Genomic DNA, 18,678 nt, shown 5'->3' on the forward strand with positions numbered 1-18,678 from the left:
TTTGCAAAGTACCTTGCTATCGAACCGAGTTTTCCTCGTGTAAAACGTTAGGAAGGACGAGACAGAGTTAGAGCAAGGGAAAGTTAAGGGAAGTATCCGTGTTCGCGAGTGTGTTCGAGGGGCAGAGTCGAACTGTGAACTTTTGATAGGACCAATAAACCTCTCGACTTGAAACAGGTAGATTTTTGGTTGTGAATGTCTATCCAATCAAGAACAAGATCTTTTAACACGTTGATCACCTAGAATCGAGTGACCGGACTTTTGGGTAAGGAACTAGACAAATTAATTTCCAAAGTGAGACAATCGTGAAAATAAATTTAGAATTAGAATAGAATTTGTGAATTAAATAGGCTGAAAAATTAATTGCTATTATGACGAATGTTAAATTATCTAATCTCGAACTCGAGATGAAGATTTCATGAGTTTTAGTCTAGCAGCCAAAGTGTTAAAAGTAATTTTCGAGACGACTTCCCGAAACATTTAGCTGACTAGAAGTTCAGTGACGTTATGTATACAATTGGAATTAGTTACATGTATAGCGTGGCTGGAAGCACACGCGTTTGATAAATCTAACCATCTGGTCGAAACTGGCCACTAAAAAGCAATGAGAAGCGTCTTATTGCGAGCGAAGGACTTGTTCTCTTGTATTTAGCCGTGGGTATCTGCTTCGTAGATTAGGAATGAAGGGGATAGTAACGGTGACCGATAAATTTTCTGGCAACTGTCTCTTACTTGTAATTAAACGCACAATTTAAACGGGCCGTTAATGTCAGCATGCCCAAACCAAAGTGTCTTCTCTTGGTAAGTGTTCTTAGAATCCTGGTCTAATGTTAGTATCAATCCAGTGTTGTCTCATAACGCGCAAAGAATTCGCGAAACCACCATTTGTACGACCAAAGAACATGACTTCGAAACTTTTTACTATTTTCTACTCGGAGAAATTGAATTACAAGAATACGAATCATTTTTTCTTGTGATTCTTTTAATGTTACTTTCAAGCCCAACTCTGATACAACTTCATACCATTCCTACAACGTAGATTAGTGTTTTAGGGTCTTAGTTGGACGATGCCACGCATGTCGCGCAGCGATAATCATCGTCGATTCATCATAAAAAAAATGGGCACACGATTTCATTATGCATGCATATAAACGAAACGCGCTGCTCGTTACAGCATTGTGACGACCCATGCCACGTACCAGTCGAACATCTGCGATCCATCGTGACGGATAAATCACCTTGGGACCACCCTCCAATCGCGTCTCGACCATCGCCTTGCATATAGACAGTTACTAATGAGCCAACCCCATTTAATTAACCGTATATAGCTTCAACACAACTGCCAGACTATTTCCCGGTTAGCACGCCGCGCATTATCGTTCTCTTCCAACGCAGCCCTTCTTTCACACTCGACACAGGGACTAATGTTTCGTTACCAAGGCACTCTTAGTTCTACGCATCTGTTCGATCCATATTTTTCAGTAATTTCTAAACGTTTCACCAGAAACTGCGCCAGCAGAAACTCTATCGTCAACAATTAGTTATTCGAATGACTTCTAGCTGACCGAGGAGCCCAGCTTGGACAAAATTTGAGGAACGCTGTCCCATAGATGGATTAAATATTAAACAGAACTACAGGAACGAGATGGTTGAGCAAAAAAAAGATAATCCAATACTATTACTCTTATAAGCAGTCTGGAGACACAACGCCTCCGTGGCGCAATCGGCTAGCGCGTTCGGCTGTTAACCGAAAGGTTGGTGGTTCGAGCCCACCCGGGGGCGATTTAATTTTGTTCTTTAAACTCTCAAACATATCTATCAACTAAACTTCCTATATTTACATAAAGAATTATTTCATCTCTAATTCCTGACCATACGACGTATATTTTTTGGGAAAAGGAAGAATTAATGATAGAATTTCAATTTCTTTATCACTGGAATCAATCTGGATACATTTATCGAATTCGAAACCCTTCATTTGAAAAATAAATTGCATACTGCCCTCTGAGATTAAAATGCAAAAAGTAATAACAACAATCCAGGACAACGATGCAAGAATAAATTCGTGCAAACTTTAGCCATAGTTGTGCCCTAATTTTTATTATTTTCGAGGAGTTTAAAAATAATTTTAAACTAGAATGTTATCCTGAAAGAAAAAAAATGTAAATTATTAGTTAGTGGTTACGTGGATATGAAATGTATATAAAGCGGAATTTCTCATCGGCGCCGTGGCTTAGTTGGTTAAAGCGCCTGTCTAGTAAACAGGAGATCGAGGGTTCGAATCCCTCCGGGGCCTTCAAGATACGAAAAATAATTGTTTTTTCTCTCTATCTCTTTTGAAGTTACTTTTTTTATGCAAAAATACGATCTAACTCGCACACCTAACGAAATTGTATCGCTATGCAAATCCTAACTACGCCACCTATGGTCATTTGGCTTTATTAGTAATACTCGATTGTATTCGTACATCGAATTCTATTCGACATTTGTCGTCGAGGGAGATCGTAAATGAAATATCACTAAACGTAATACGAATTCAAGAAATTAACGAATAATCCTTGATTAAAAGGATGTTTAATCAACGCGGGACATACATTCTTTGCTCGTACAAAGTATTGAGAATCAAATTGCTCTGACTGCAACGACATTTTGGAATCGACGCGCTTCGTCGCGCAGTACTTTTAGTAAATATAATTACAAATTATTTGTTGCATGGCGATACGTTACTCACAATAGATCTGCGAGAAGTCTCCTGGACTGCCACTTCGAATAAACAATTCTTTCTTCTAAATAAATTCAGAGCGCACAGCATCGAAGGAAAGTTCCGCCAAAAGGTATCCAGTAGAGTGAAGTGCGTACCGGACAGTGCCGCCACACCTCTTCAATTTTACGAAGTTGGCTGCCCTGCGCGTCACCATTCCTGTCGCTGAACTTCGTTGTTGTCATCGGTAAACTCGTTGCGTGTTGTTATAACCCTGTTTCGCTCCAAAATGGATCCACTACGTTTAATCGAAAGCAGTTTGGTCGAGGAATTGAAGAAGCATTTGCCAAAGAACATAAAGGACACTCGGAACATCTTAGAAATACGTGACAACGTGTTATATGTATGGGACGCTGAAGATTACTCTGTGCTGACGTTAAACGTTGCTGCCACGCATGGTAAAATTGGAGGAGACGTTTCTTATCAGGTATGCAATTAAGCTTTATAAACGATTATGCAATTCTATCTGTCGTTGACCTGTAAATTACAAACGCGAATACAGCGTGGCTTCGTGTACATTTCGTTGCTTGGAACCTAACCTCGACAACGGTGCGCGAAAACCCGCGCAAACGTTCGTACTCCATTTCTGTATTACGAGTGCGCGCGGTATTAAAAATGGAAATTTATCGCTGTAGTTTATCTGTTAATTAAAGTTGTAGGTGCTCCGTTTGTGTACATACATTGATAAATAATCGAGTGGCGTCTTATTGATAACGTTCTCGAAATCATATGTAATACACGAGTATAGATAATAAGACGGTATAATAATTCGTTTGAGGAGATAGAAATCATGGTAAGTTTTTTAATTTCGCTATTATCCACATTTTATATCTGTGATTTTTGTTAGTGGTCATTTTGACCATGATTTTTACAACTGTCTTTCTTCACAGTATGTGTTAAATGTATCTAAACCATTGTATGAGCTTTAACCCTTCCAACCTTATTGAGACATGCATGACCCAGTGAATATATCAGGTTGTCATTGGCCAAATTACAATTCATACTCACAAGACCATATATTAAAAACATGAATATCATTTGCGCTTCGTATCTGGCTATAGCCTTTGACTTATAGCCATCCCTAATTCAATACAATTCATTTCTTAATGAGAAATAAATACAATGAAAGTAGAAAACAGCCAAGTTGAAAGGGTTAATGTAGAGAAACCAAATTTTAAATAGAGGCTTCCAGGTGTGACCTCCAAGTATCTTACTCAAATTTTTGAAACAAATATAAAGCCAACGTTTACTCCACGGTTCTATCCAAATTGGAGTATCCAAAAGAATCATGAAATTTTCGTCAACCCGATAGTTAACTCCCAAGGCGTTAACCGTTGTATAGAAACGATAATGGCATTCCGACCTTCGTTAAGGAGAAGTTCCTCGATAACCAGGGCCATTACCACTGCGCGGTGTGTTCGCTTAACGACGATTACCGCTCGAGCGTTTTCTCGAGTGAACAATTGATTCGGGACGATTAAACCCCGGGTGAAATTATGGGCCGCGATACCAATATATACAGAACCCGTCCCGCGGGTTAATCGGTGTAGATACATACGCGCGCTAGTGGAAAATGATTACGTGGTAAATGAAAGGGAAGCGGCATGGCGGACTCGCGAGCGTTGAGAATGGGCAGAACGTTTCGTTCTCGCTTGTGCTTTTATTTCATTTCAATGGTACCGTGGGATCAGCGGGTACATTAATGCCTGGCCAGGCGCGCGCGCGCGCGCGTGCACGCCAGAGACCAAAAGACCGGTGAGGGGATAATTTATAGGAAATGGGTTGTTCGACGCTCCGGAGTAATTTAATTAAAATAAATGTCCGTACCGAGGAGGAACGTTACCCACGGACCCGCGGTCCACAACTGCGAATAAAATGCAAATTCAGACCCTTCACCGGGTTACGTATGGGTATTCGTAGCTAGGTAGATAAAGAGTCTACCCTACCTTGGGGGCGGTCCTGTCCTCTCACCCTTCAGGGACCGATCATCGCTTGCTCGACCATTGATTTGATAACGGGAACGTACCGAGAACTAGCTACCCTGTAATCTTCGCGGTCTTTCATGGAATTTTAGTTCTTCTTTCCGCTGTCGATATCGAAAATAGTGGGATAGGATGCTTCGAACTCCTGGTACTTATTCAACTCGGTGCTTTTAGTCTTCCTGTTCTTTCTTATCAAAATATGCAAACGGTTTACGATTCACAGTTCAGAGACACTCATATTCTAACTGAACAACAAAGCACTACATGTAGGACCGAATTTTGTCAGTTTTCCGGACTATTCAATACCAAAAAGTACAAAATTATCAGTTTCTAGAGTCCTACAGTCACTTTTTTTTTTATTATAATCAATTTATCACGTGTAATCGTAGTAAAAATGGTCACAAGAATATCTCGAAACTGCATTTCTGCAAGTAGCTCACAGTTATTATTATTTATGGCCCCATCGCATTGACGTCATCGATTCTCGAGATTTTCATTTCGTTACATTGTCAAATTCGAAGGTTCTGTAGGTTCTCACATGGTGGGTGACCTAAGTGAACTATCCCTAGCCTATAGGGGCGCATATCTTACCGAACCTAGGCGGTTTAGAGTTGATAAGACCCGAATCAGCAGCAACCAGCCTGGTAGCGCGAATCAGGACGATCGTCCACGGAAGTGTCCGCGTCCGCGGGGAGTTTTTCGAACTTTTTCTAAGAGTCAATTGAATTGAACAATCGCTGGTAACGCCAAGGGCCACTTTACGGCCGCTATGTGCACGCGCGTTGGCCGACTGAAATATCGGTCGTAAATAATAAAAGTTAGCGAGGTTCCTCCCTGGCGCGCACGGTGGGACTTTAAACCGGAAGATAGGTGTCGCAGGATACGGACGAGGTACAGTAGAAGGGGGCGACGAGGTGGGCGAAAGAGGCAGCGAGGTAGCATCGGGGTGTGGGGTGGAGACAAAGACGCGCTATTGTCAACCGCTCCGCCATCGGAACCACCATCCGCCCCGGGAAACTTTGAATCATTTTTATTGCATAGAGTTATCTTTGTTACCAGCGGAACGAACGTCTAAACGTGTCCTCTCTGTCCCTTTCTCTGTTCTCTCCCTCCGTCTTCCTTCCCCGTTCGTACAGGTTATTCCCTCCCGTCGTTCGTCCTGGCCTTTCTGCCAGCCAACCCACCCTCTCCACCTGCGCACCCTTTTTGTTCTTCTCGCTCGACGCGAGATAATACGAACGAGGAAGCGTTCACACCCCTTTGGCTGCCCAAATGGAATAAGTTCTTTAATTCGCGAATTTACCGCCGCTCTAACGAATCGCCCGCTCCTGTTGTCAAGATAACAGGACTTCTTCTGGGTCTTGGTTGTCGACTTCAACGCGCAATCACTTCCTGCATCCTGGAACGACAAACTCTGATCCGACGATCGCGGGATCGTACTGGATTTCACGGTTGGATTTACGAAAAATATTATTTCTTATCCGGTTCGTAACTGTACGACGCATATTTTGGGGAAATGAAGAGATAATACTAATGGAACTTTAATTCTTCGTTACTGGAATCAGTGGTTCGTCTATCGAACTTCAAATCCCTTTTTCGAAAAATCAATGCTACCCTTTGATATTAAGTCTTAGGAAGCAATAGACTGCAAAGAGTAGTAGTACTTGATTATCTTATTTTTTGCTACCCATTCCTGTACTTCTATTTAACCTATTCATTAACGTTCCTCAAACTTCATCCTAGGATGCTTGGTATCGATAGTGATCCTTGTTTAAAAAAGCACAATCGTTTCACGTGTGTATCATCCTACAGAAGAACGTACAGAGAATCGAGTACGACGCAATCGCGATAAATGTTTCCCTTGCACCACGTGTATTCGCGACGTGCGTATAAGCAAACGCGAAGGATGGTCCCGTCAGTTTCTGGACGCGAATTAGGTGGTCCTGTACGTGGATGTGTACGACTAGGTACCCGCGGCAATAAAATTCACGGAAAGTGTTTTACATTGGTAGCACGGGAGCCTGCGTGCGCTGTGGACAGAGCTGCCAGAGCGAGAGGAAGCCTCGACGAATGCAGTAAGTGGCGGACAATGGCTTTTGTGGTAGACATGGGCCAGCTCATACCCTTTCTCTGTTTTTCTCCCTTCTGGCATGCATATTTCGTTCCACCACGGATACATTTTCTCCCGTGTCGCGGCTTCTTTCTCTGTCCATCGCGCATCGGGGTCCCCTGCAGCGTCGCGGGTCTAGAATTAGGGTAGAAAGAGGAACGCAACCCTAAAAGAAGGAGAGTAGGATGTACTCTATCTTGTTCGTATCTTCTTTTATTTTATTGAGCTATAACTCTTGTTAGATTTCAATGAATGGCGACATTGATTTCTGGGTATGTTTGCATCGAAGCTCTTGAAGATGGCTCGTGTTAGAGTATGCTTCTAATCTACAACAATGTACGAATGTACCTCTCGCCCAAGACTAGCGTCTTTATCTCCCTCTGGAAGTCGTGTATGAGAACAACGCGGTCTATTGTCGATGCTGCCCGTTAAAATACGAAACGCCCTTCGTCTCGGAAGGAACTAAGCGTGCACGCAACATCCCCATCCTCGCGTATTCTCTATTATCGCCGCGTGTATAGTCTATGAGCGGTGAAAGGGCTGCAACTCCCACAATGACAATAATTCCGCGCTAATAACCCCTTCAGGAGGCTTCTTGGAGACTTCGGTCTATCCTTTATGCAGTATCGCGGAATCTTCGCGAGCAGGGGTCGTTTACTTCGTTTACTCTTGTCAATGGGGGATGTCCGATTCAACTGCGGTACTCTACCCCCACTTTCAGTGGCTTGGAAAATGTTTTCTTCAAATTTACGGTTTCGTCGAGGAAAAATTGAGATCATCTATTCTCCTCTCATCTACTCCACCCTTCACTTTAAGCGAGTTGAGAAATGTCTTTTAAAAATTGTGTAGGGTTTCGTCTAATTAAGATCGTCTTTTCTAATATCACAAGGATTTCTTATTCTTCGACCTAGTGATTATTTAAAAATCCATGTTCAGTCAACGACAAAAGAAACATGGTGGTTACTCGATTGCCTCAGATATCCGATGGAGTTTTCCAACGAACGAGGGTCGAAGCGCGTAGGCGAAGTGGCTCACGTTCCGCGGGGGGTGGCTTTGTCAGCCCTAGAATACCTTGGCAGGCTAATGCATTTCCTTTACAGTTTTAATGGGCATTCATAACTAAGTTTAATAATGCCGGTAGGAGGCCAGCCGTCGTGGTTGCATATCTAATAATTCCACGGTCCTACCTCGCGCAGGAAGTGGCACAGCAGCACGAATTTTAGTAGTGGCTGCTTGAGTTCATCCCCCTACTACTCGCTCTCAGCTTGAAGGCGCACGTTCAGCCTGTTTCTCTTTCTCGCACCCACTTCTCTGCCCTCCAGGGTCCTGTCCCGCTTTGACTTTCTTCGACCAAAGATTTCGGGAATTTTCGAACTGCTACGAACAGATCCTTTTGCTTTATGTTTATTTTACTCTCGTTTAATATTGAGTATTAGAGTCGCGGCGAATGTTTGATGTATCGTCTTGTTGTAAAACAGTTGAAAATGTATAGCAGGGTTACCCGATATTAGTATCGGCTACGAACTTTGAACCGAAGTGAAACTGCAGGCTGCAACAGGTATTTATATGGGCAAATATACTAGAATGGCGGGAGTAAACTATTCTCGCTATCGCGGAAGCAATGGAGGAAGTTAGCCCTCGGTAATTGACCAATCTACGTCACATATGTTGATGGACAATCGTTTTATTAACCGTTGGCAAAGGGCGTATATGTATACCCTCGAAATTTAGGCTCAGAGAAATGTTTATGTTTGTTGAGTCAATTATTAGAATAATATTGCCGTATAGAGAGTGATAAGAGGAAACTTTTTCATATTGTCCAGCAATATCAGTCCGAAGTTTATTGTTCCGAATCAAATACAAGGACGATTCCGGGGAGGATCTTCGAGTCTAGCTATCCTCGCAGCGAGAAGGGGTTCCGGGACAGCCAGGATATAATGGCGTTTTGGTTGTGGACCAGGATATAAATCCCGCCACCGTTATGTGGCATAGAGCACCATCTTAGCTTGGTCTTCGCCGCGTCGGGCGAAGCCAGCGACGCCGTCTCTAATAAATCACCCTGAAACAATGGACACTGTCCAAAACACGGTAGATCTTACGCCTTTAAACTTGGGTACCAAGTCTTAACCCTTGCCCGTTCCTACCAAAGCGCCAACCCCAACGCCTCCCACTTTTCTTCAGTCTCGCCACCTCCGCGGACAGCCTTTCCTCTTCAACCCAAGACTACCGTCGCGGTCTCAGCCTCGCTTCCTCCCCACCCTGGAATTATAATGTTTGTTTCTAACAAATTACCATGATAATGCCCGGCGTCGCATGGCGAAACCATGTCTTCGGTGGCACACTTAAATTACGCGGCTACAAACAACGCCGGAACATCAGCAATGCTGCCTCGACAGCTAGAGATTCCTAACGGGTAGTTGTAATGTTAATTAGTCACTTACCTAACCGTACACAATCAGACGCCTTTCTCGGGGTATTTCAAAGTTTCCCACCTTTAAGACCCGCGCCTGCACAAGGAAGGGAGGTGTTTCGTGTAGGATTTGGCTGACCATGCTATTAGAGTAGTAGACGAGGAGATGTGTCATTTTCTTTTAAATGGGGAAAATACTTGCGTCATTTTAGATTCGAAGCTTTCGTGCATATTATTCCATGTAGTCAGGACTTCCTGAGGGTCACATTCTGAAGAACACACGAGAATATAACAGACATCCTGAGAGAGCTTCAATATCGAAGCTATCTAGCCCTGAAAATTCTGCAGTTCCTTGCTATAATAAATTCCTTATAAACGCATAAAAATTCTGCTCATCAGACCTACTGCGTTCGACTTTCCACCTTGGTATTGATGTCCGTCGACGCGTAATTCCCAATGAAAATCGCGCTTAACGAGGACGATAAGGAAAATTCGAGACGCGCGTTCCTTTTAGGCGGCAGGAGCTTATAGCGCGTAATATAAAGCCCCGTTCGGCGAGACGAAGTCGGAATAAACGGAAATTACCGGGGCCATCTTGTAATTATACGGCTAATAGGAAGGTAATTTAGTGTCTCGAACTCGAGTTACCAGTGCGCCGGAGACGTCTGTAGGAGCCGTTGCTAGCCCACGTTGGCGCGGCCTTCGCGGAAAATTAAAATAATAAACGGCATCGTTAGGATTCATCATCTGATTTTAATTTCCATTCCGAAATGATTGCGCATTATCTCCCGGGGGCCGCCCCGTAACACCGTTTCTGGATTTACTGCTCGAGGGCCAAGCCAGACGTTGCTCACCCAGCCGTTCGCTGGCTCGTTTCTTCACGCCGTTTTTCCTTCAGCCACTCCAATTTTATTTCATTGTTGCGCCACCGTATTTAACCATCACGCGTTCGACACACCAATCGCATCGAGAGGGAAGCTGGGAATGCTTTCAATAAGTAGCCTCTTCGGTACTCTTGAACTCGCATGTATCTTTCAAACCATTCCGAGAATAATCGTTAGCCCTTTAACAAAGGCTCAGAAAAATATTTCAATTCACCAAATCAATTATTAAAATAATATCCCCTTATATATAGTGACAAGACGAACCTCTTTTGTGTTTACAATTTATTCATACGACGTTCGGTTTCAAAAATAAAAATCACATTTGAAAATATAAGTGAATTTCAGAAAAAAGAACTTCTAAGTTTTCAATGTTTATTTTCGAAACTAAACGTCATATGGATAAACTGTAAATATAAAAAAGTTTCGTCTTGTCTAAAAGATGATATGAATTCTTTCAAACTCGACCGTTCAAGTAACGCACTCTTAAAGGGTCAAGCTCCCACGAAGGAATCAGGTACGATCCCGGCGAAACTTGGGAGTATTTCATCGAAATTACACTCAGTTCGTATCAACCACGAAAAACTACGACTAAAACCTGAAATATCTAAATAATGCATCGGCATTTGAGGTCGTAGATTCGTTCCCGAAACGCGCCCCCATCGTATTCGCGAACGCATCGAGTCGACGCGACTCCATAAAAATTACGTTGAAATCTACGAGCAACGATGTAATACTTTTCACATTTTCGAGCAGACAACCCATTATGTGGAGTGCTGCGAGGCCGCGAAGGCGATAAACTTTATTTTCCAAAATCGTCGCAACGCACGTCCGATGCGTACTCCGCTGGTCCCCCGTCGTTACGATCGCGATAACACGCGTCCGTAGAAACGTACGAGGGATGGCAGAGGATTCTGAAAAAAAAAAAAAAAAACGCAAAAAAAAATTGTCGAGCACATATTTTTTTGCCGCGAGGGGGATGCAGCGACGCTTTCACCGCTCTTCGTAAAAAACCGTGCCGAAATATTCGTACCCGCGGCAACGGAACATAATGACAGAACATAATTCACGCATTCGACGAGGACATTCACTAAACCGGCAATTTAAATATGTATTTTCGCTGGTTTGGCGATAAATTGAGTGTTCCGCTGAGCGACGCGTCGTTTTTAATGTTTATAAATAAAACCTGGCGAGACAGACCGCGTTGGATTTTTTTTCGAACACTTTTCACGAACCGAAGGGTCCATAAGAGCCATTCGCTCGCTGCTTCGGGGAATTTACAAATGGTATGACGGTATTTTTATTTCTTACCGCGTTGATCAGTTTTATTCTTGACACCTTAGCGAATTTTAGAGACGCTCATGCTAATGTATGATAGATCCAAACAGAGAGAGAGAGAGAGAGAGAGAGAGCTAAATTTAATCTTCCTGATAATACGGATCGGTGTAGCCTACCCGTGGCTGGTACTTTTTATTAGCGAACAAAACGTTCGCGTGGAACAGTTTCCAAGGATCAGAAAGGCCACAGTTTCGCAAGGTTTTCGAAGTCGTTTCGCCTCGACGTTACGAGCCCTTAAACGTACCAATAATCAGGACTTTCTCCTTTACATCCCGATAAATCGCTGACTCCTGGCGCCCTTTCGCGCATTTCCAAGGAATTTACATCCATATATAAACACGAGTTGAGTCGTTTTCGTTTGTTCGCCCGTCTTCTCACCCCCGCGGCTTATTATAATGTAACTATAACTTTTTACGATGCCCGTAATGTCGATACAACTCGTACCGCGAAACTTCCGATGCATCTGGCGTTCCTCGAGGGATCGAAACGATCGAATGAAAGAGACGCTAGCACGCTAAAAAAAAAAAAAGAAAGAAAGAACGTAGAACGTGTTCTTCGTTAATCCTTTGACAAACTATAACTTCCGCAATTTTTTTCTTGAAAGCATTCCGTTTCTCTCAATTCGCGCAGTGATTACAAAGTTTTGGCCGCCAGTGTAATCGTGAAATTATACGAATTCGTCTAAAAAAATTCAAGTGTTGCACCGGCAGCCTCGTAATACGGCGGAATTGTTATTATTTCTACAGACGTTATTTCATGCTAACGAAGAAAAGTGCTTGGCTAAGGCCAATATACCTACTTTGTTCCTAACGTCCGTTACGTAAATTCTGTGCTCGCTTTCACATACTTCCAAGATTACTTTTCTGTCCGGTGTAGAGCTAGGGGGTAGGTAATTAAAACCTCGAGTAGGTAAATAACCGACTGCCAGACTGCCAGCGGAGCTACCGAGAAACGTAATAAGTAGGCGAGCCCGTAGCCTTAAAAAGGGAGATCCTTAAAAAACGTCGGCCACCCTCCGACCACCCCCCAACACCCCTCCAGATCTCCCATTTTTTGTGTTAATTTGAATTTCGTAATTAACCGGCTACGTATGAATTCTCGAGAGAATACATAAAGGTCCTTCCTTTAATTTCCGCGAGGATTCGTTATAATACCGCGCCCCCTTGTACGCTGGAACGTGGATTTTCTGACCTCGAAGGGGACGACCAGGATGCGTGGAAAGGAAAATGGCCTCCGAAACTTACGACCGGAATATTGTATGCTTCCCGCAACGGACGACGATACCGCGGAAATGAGTTTCGTCTTTTCGACGGCATCCACCAACGGAGCCAATGATTTAATACACTGGCGATATAATTTATTTAATCGAGAAGACTTGATGAGCTGGTGGTGATATTTTTATTCAATACTTTGAGTGCCAGACAAATACTCGTGAAAATATTTACAAAGATAAAGTTTGCTCCTATACAATTGAAAACTATGTGATGTAACGTTTTTAATAATTTTTTATTGAGTTACAACCAGACCAAAATTCACGAATTCTGTCTAGGCTTGTTTAGATTTCCTTAGTGAAAATTCTTCGATTGCATTAGGTTTCTATAAAATTAAAACGACACTCAAAGAGAAAGAACGTTTCACGTTCGAGGCGAAACTTTTAAAGGAAATCGACGTCTCCATCTTCGGAAAGTAATCGAGGTAACGGTGATTGGGGGTCGGAGGATAGTAAAGGGAGCTTGTCGTAATTACCGAGTATTTTTCTCGCGCAGCCCTCCCGTGCCAGCTGATTGATATTTTGTATTCAGAAGGTACTGCCTCCACTTGGAGGGTGACTGCTGCTGGCAAACACTGCTATAGCAACCGCTGCAAACGAACGATGAATTCGAGTCGTCCGATTGGAATTAAGCAATCGCTCGCGTTGACGAATGATTAACGAATTTATTTTGTTTGCTCTTGGAATCGAGTATTCAAAAAAACGTTCACCGATGATATTATTCCAACCTACCAAATAGAAACATAGCCGTTGGATAAATTGCAATCAAATCTTAACCATTCACGTGGTCGTTAATAATCTTGTGAGGCGACGTGACCTTACTTGAAATAATTAAAAAAAAAAGAAGAACGTCAATCGCCGATTCGAGGAAGACCACAACCACAGTGAATAAATAATAAATCAGTGATCGCCACGAGACTCGATTTGTCGCTTCTAGCTCAATTTCTCTGACTTTGAGTACACGTCGCGATCCCCTAGTCGTGTTTCCAGGGATAACAACAATACGAACGCGTTTTATTTCCAAGCTGGCTCGATCGAGCCGACGAGATGGCACTCGCCTCGGACATAAAACGCAAAGGAAGTAGCTTGGGTGTCTCGAAAACGGAGGGTCCTTATAAACTCACGCCCCATTTCACTGAAGGTTCATCTTTAATTTCTTCGCGTTTTTTTCTCCCCCTGCCCCGACACTCGACACTCCTTTAAATTCCACCCCAGCCCCACCCACCCCAAGCCGAGAAAAGAAGGAACCGACTCAACCCCGCGTTACTGTTCGCTCATTTCTCCGGTTGTCTTACGGCGATTAACCAGGCTCGTACTACCCCCCTGGAGTACCTCTCCTCAACCTACCACCCTCTGCGAAACCTGGTCTCACCCTCGCCCATGTACTTTCCTCTTCGTCCACCGGTTGCCCAACCTCTCCACCTCGAGTTCCTTCCTCGGGCTCCTTTCCGCCGTAGTCACATTCTTAATATCGTCTTTTTAAAATTTTTTTAAACGCCATTAGGGAAACTATATTGCCACTCTCCAGTGCAACCCCCGGCATCGGGTGCTTCGTTGTCTGTTCGGGGGCGGGCCCGAACAGCCGGGGACGCCCCGACACACGTTCTCCTCTGGCACCCACTAAAATTACGCGAATAAATTTCCTTTATTTTTACAATCCTCGTGGCCCAGGCGAACGTGATCCGCCGACACAAGCGCTGGAGCGAAGAATACCGTCGGCCCGTAGCCCTTTAACGACAACGATTCAGGAGTCGACTTATCGTCGCGAACAAACGATGGCCCTTTGGGAATTACCTTCGAATACTTCTGCCTTCATCAGCTGAGAATGTTAACGCCGGAAATATTTTTCGCGTCCCCCGAGAATCCAGCTGTTGTATTCAAGGGTGAAAGATAGCACGATAGAATTGTTTGCTTGGCGAACTGTAACAGATCACGGACGAGAATTATTCGTCTAGTGCTTTAACTATAAAGTAATATTTTTTTTGGAGCAAGAAAGGCCTCACTGGACGCCCGAATCGTCTCGATTTAATTATCACTCTCGCAGAAAAGTTACAGTGTTATTTATCGCGCGAGGGGAGAGGACTCGGTACTTAAAATGTACAAATCTGACTGTCAGCCTGCTGTCAGGTCCTTCCACCCTCGCACCGCTTGTCTGTTCGTCACAGACGCGGAAACCCTGACATCCACAGCCTCCGTGGAAGCTGCAAAGTGCAAATGTCGCCAGGCGGTCTTTAAACTCGCCACGCATACTCGAAACGAAATTTCAAGGATTGCTGAACAGAAGAATTAATAAAACTTCAATAATTATTTGGTGGAGAGGATACACTCGAACACTTAGAATTAGAACCGACTTAGAACTAAGGTTCCCACGAAGGAAGCGATGTCTTCGTTCGATGCAATACCTAACTACGCTAATAAAAAAAAATTTCAAGTGCGGCTGAACAGCCCATGGGTGGTTTCTTCGAAGTCATACCACGAGGAACTCTAGACAACGGAATATGAAGTTGAAATCCGTACTACGGAAGTGTATATATTCGATTTGAAGTGATTTAGATACCATTGGCTCCTTCTTGGGGCCCTGAGGGCTGAGAGTGAAAAGTGCAGATCGCGTTTGTACGGAAGGGGTGAGCATATTTCATCGTAACACCACCCCAGCGTGCCATTTGTACCTACGCGAGAGATCCCGTTCCGTCGTTTCCGTTCCATGTGTTCGGTCGGGAATTCAATATTCGAACGAATCGGATACAGGCTGGAGGAGGAGTGAAAGTCACGGTAGGAGATTGCAGTGGCCGTTGTCTTTCCTGTTGAAAATCGAATTAAGGAAGCGACGGTACAGACGGAGGACGATTTAAGTATCGGGGATGAGGCGTGCTTTCGATTTAAGGGGATGTTGTATCAATCTCAGTTTCAATTTAAATGGGGTGCCAGGAAACGCGTGTGCACGACTGATTGCCACGGCTCTGACTCCGGGATGCCCAGAATAATCGCTTTCGTAATTGCATCAACTTTCATCTTCTTCAACGATTTTGTTATCGAATAAAATCTAAAATATTTTTCTATGTTTTTTTTTTTAAATACAATACGCGCGAATGACGTTCGTTTTACTTTACGCAGGATAGAGCAGCGTTAGCGAAAGAAATTGATAGAAGTCTTAATTCCGCAACGACGACCTTTCGCAATTAGACTTTTTAATTTTTATTAGCGCCACTCGGCGTCCGCCTAAGCGTATGCATAATGCCATGAATATTTTCGTCGTAACTCTGCCAACTTGTCTCCTAAGGAATTAACCCTTAAATTAGCAGTTAGCTTCAGTCTCAGACGCAAAGTCCCTGCGTCCTGGTAAATTAGAGCCTCTCTTAGGCTGCTTCTTCCTATCCCGTCTTTTTCGCCATTCCTCTTCCTCTCTCCGCGGAGTCGAAACTTTTAGCCGCCTTCGCGCCATCAAATCACATCTAGACCACCTTATTGGAATCGTGACTTCCTGAAAATCACCGACTCGGCCGTAAAGTCGCGATTTCTCCGCTGTCCTTAAATTGTTAACTCGCAAAAGTGAATTACGCCGCGGTTTCGAATTCGAGTAATCGCTCGATAGAAATTCGTTGTTATTCCGTCATTTGGTTACCTTATGGGATGGTACGGATTGTAAATTCGATATTGTGATTGCTTAGATGTGAAGTCTATGGAAGGAGTGGAAATAATTGAGACAGATAGGAGACTTCAATGCCCGAGTGCTACGAATCGAACGCCGATGCGAGGGGTGAACCGCGTTGCTGTGAGTCTTCGAATATCGCGGGGGTGCACGACTGATAAGAATTTGCTGATTAGAATTATGAATTGCGATACACATCCGTAAAGGATTTTTCATAAATTAGGATTTTCTTTTTAACAAAGCACAAATAATATAGAATACCACTCTCTCCAGATTCTCCACTGAACTATTGTCCATTTTTTGTTCTACTAGCTAAATCAAAATAGTGACCATTCCAACAACCAAACCCTCCCTTCGTATTCGGTTCATCAAGACTGTGTACTTCAAGTCCTCACTCTGGTCTCTTTCATTACGGAGACTTTTATATTCAACTTTTGTTTCTTATCAGTGAAGCCTAATAAAAAAAAAAGCAACGAGGTGTTAAACCCTTAAAGAACAATTCGATCTTAACGGATAATTGGAGAAAGCGCGAGTACGTGAAGGAGCAGCCTAATACTCTTGCAGAAATACGACATGCAGTCCGCCATGCAGCTCGACCAGTGGAACTTATTAGACTTCGTGCTCTCACTCGGAGCTTCCGCACTCCGGAGGTCCCAGGGCTTATTTAAGCCGGCTTCCTAAGTGCGCATACTAAATATGATAATATTGCAACGGCAAAAAACGTCAGCGGTATTTAGCCCCCTAATTAGGGGATCGTGACTCGTTTGCGAACGTTTCATTTCGTTGGTTTTCGCCTTTTTCCGCTGCACATTTCTAACTTCTGCCCGGTTCTTCTTGGTCTTATTGCGCCTTTGTTTCCTTTCCGTCTGACAATAAGTTGAGTAATAAATGGACGACGTGACACCGGGACCCTTGCGAAATTACGGACAGTTTGCTTCACTTTCGTAGCGCCGTTGAGTCGGGGCTGCAGTTTTACTGGGAAAGTAATTAAATGTCTGAGCAGTTTCTCGAAGTCCTGTCGGAAAGTTTACAAATAAGTACGTCTGCATGCAGTGGCCCCTTTATGTATAATTCACGGTAACAACAATATCGGTGTCAACGGCTGTACTATACAGCGGCGGATGATCACGTTCGCCAAATCTTTACTTCGAACTGCTTGGAGCCCTTTCTTCGTCTTTGTCTTGTTCTACCGTTTGAAATCAAAGTACCAACATGGAGTGGAATTCTCCATTATGGATAACCATTTTCTAAATCGTTATTATACATCCATACATAATCATTTTCCAAGTTGTCCAGCATTGACATTTGGAAACTTGCGATAGCACGTGTGAACATTTTATCACGTAGATGATTCCCAATAGAATTCATCTGTTACAACACGATTTGTTATGTTAGAATAATAAATCCTTCGGATGCTTTTTATTTTATCTCCTGGGAATATTGATTTTGTAAAGATTTCTTACCAGAAGCTGCTGTCTTAAGGTCTTCATCTGTGGTTAAAATAGCTTTATTATCGGGATATCTAGACAGTGTGGTTTCTTGCGTAGTATGAATATTGACAGTGTATAATGTGTATAGAGTAGGTCTCAAATGAATTACGAAGTGGAATCCTGAATTTTACCGAAGAATATTTTCAAGCTCGTAATAGGATGTGTGTTAGAATAGATCTGAGATTCGCTGTTGACCATTGTAATCCCCGCAGCAAGGAGGAGGAAAAGCCGCATAATATCGATATATCATCCTCGTACAAATAGCATACAAAGAAAGGGTACCCGCAATGCTGACGAACCCTGAGCAGGCTCTGTTCCAAAGTTGCTGCGCATGTATCCTTAATTCCTTAACGAATCCACGGGAGCCACTCGATGACTGGCCGATGCCGCCGGAGAGGAGGATGACGTCGAAGGGTGGAGGTAGGATTTCCCTGGTTATAGCTGGTATGAGAAAATAGGAAAAGCTCCTCGCGGGGCGGCCGGACCGGCGCGATGGACTTTGTGGGTGGAACCAGTTCGAATCCCGGGATGCCTCGGGTAGGTTCGCATGCCCAACCCCCCATCCTCCACCGCAGGGAGGTGTGCGGAACTAGCTTCCACCCTCCGAGCATACGACGGGACCGAGAACGGTACCTCCACCACCAGTGTCCTGGCGTTCCCCTTCAATCCTCGCCCGCCACGGAGACGGAACTCGTTTCGAGGTGCTAGTCCGGCGTTTTGTACGACTCGCTGAATCCACTTGCTCGACAGTCGGACGAGTATGTAACATGCGTGCCGTAGGAGGGGA

General features: G+C 43.7%; 1 protein-coding gene and 2 non-coding genes across 4 annotated transcripts in view; all 3 read left to right on the forward strand.

The window, feature by feature from the left end:
• Positions 1-1,708: 1,708 nt before the first annotated feature.
• Trnan-guu (transfer RNA asparagine (anticodon GUU)) lies at positions 1,709-1,782 on the forward strand. The gene has a single exon. It is a non-coding gene; the product is annotated as a tRNA-Asn (tRNA).
• A 440-nt stretch (positions 1,783-2,222) lies between these two features.
• On the forward strand, positions 2,223-2,296 carry Trnat-agu (transfer RNA threonine (anticodon AGU)). Its single transcript has one exon. It is a non-coding gene; the product is annotated as a tRNA-Thr (tRNA).
• A 626-nt stretch (positions 2,297-2,922) lies between these two features.
• The window catches only part of LOC128890337 (nuclear pore complex protein Nup88), a 53,874-nt gene continuing 38,118 nt past the window's right edge, over positions 2,923-18,678 (forward strand). For both annotated transcript variants that reach the window (XM_054148740.1, XM_054148739.1), the window contains exon 1: positions 2,923-3,188. In XM_054148740.1, coding sequence (XP_054004715.1) covers positions 2,991-3,188 — 198 coding nt within the window. In that variant the 5' untranslated portion in view covers positions 2,923-2,990. The remainder of the gene's footprint in view (positions 3,189-18,678) is intronic.

This window comes from Hylaeus anthracinus, unplaced genomic scaffold (genome assembly GCF_026225885.1).
Source record: "Hylaeus anthracinus isolate JK02 unplaced genomic scaffold, UHH_iyHylAnth1.0_haploid 12000, whole genome shotgun sequence".
Taxonomy (NCBI): domain Eukaryota; kingdom Metazoa; phylum Arthropoda; class Insecta; order Hymenoptera; family Colletidae; genus Hylaeus; species Hylaeus anthracinus.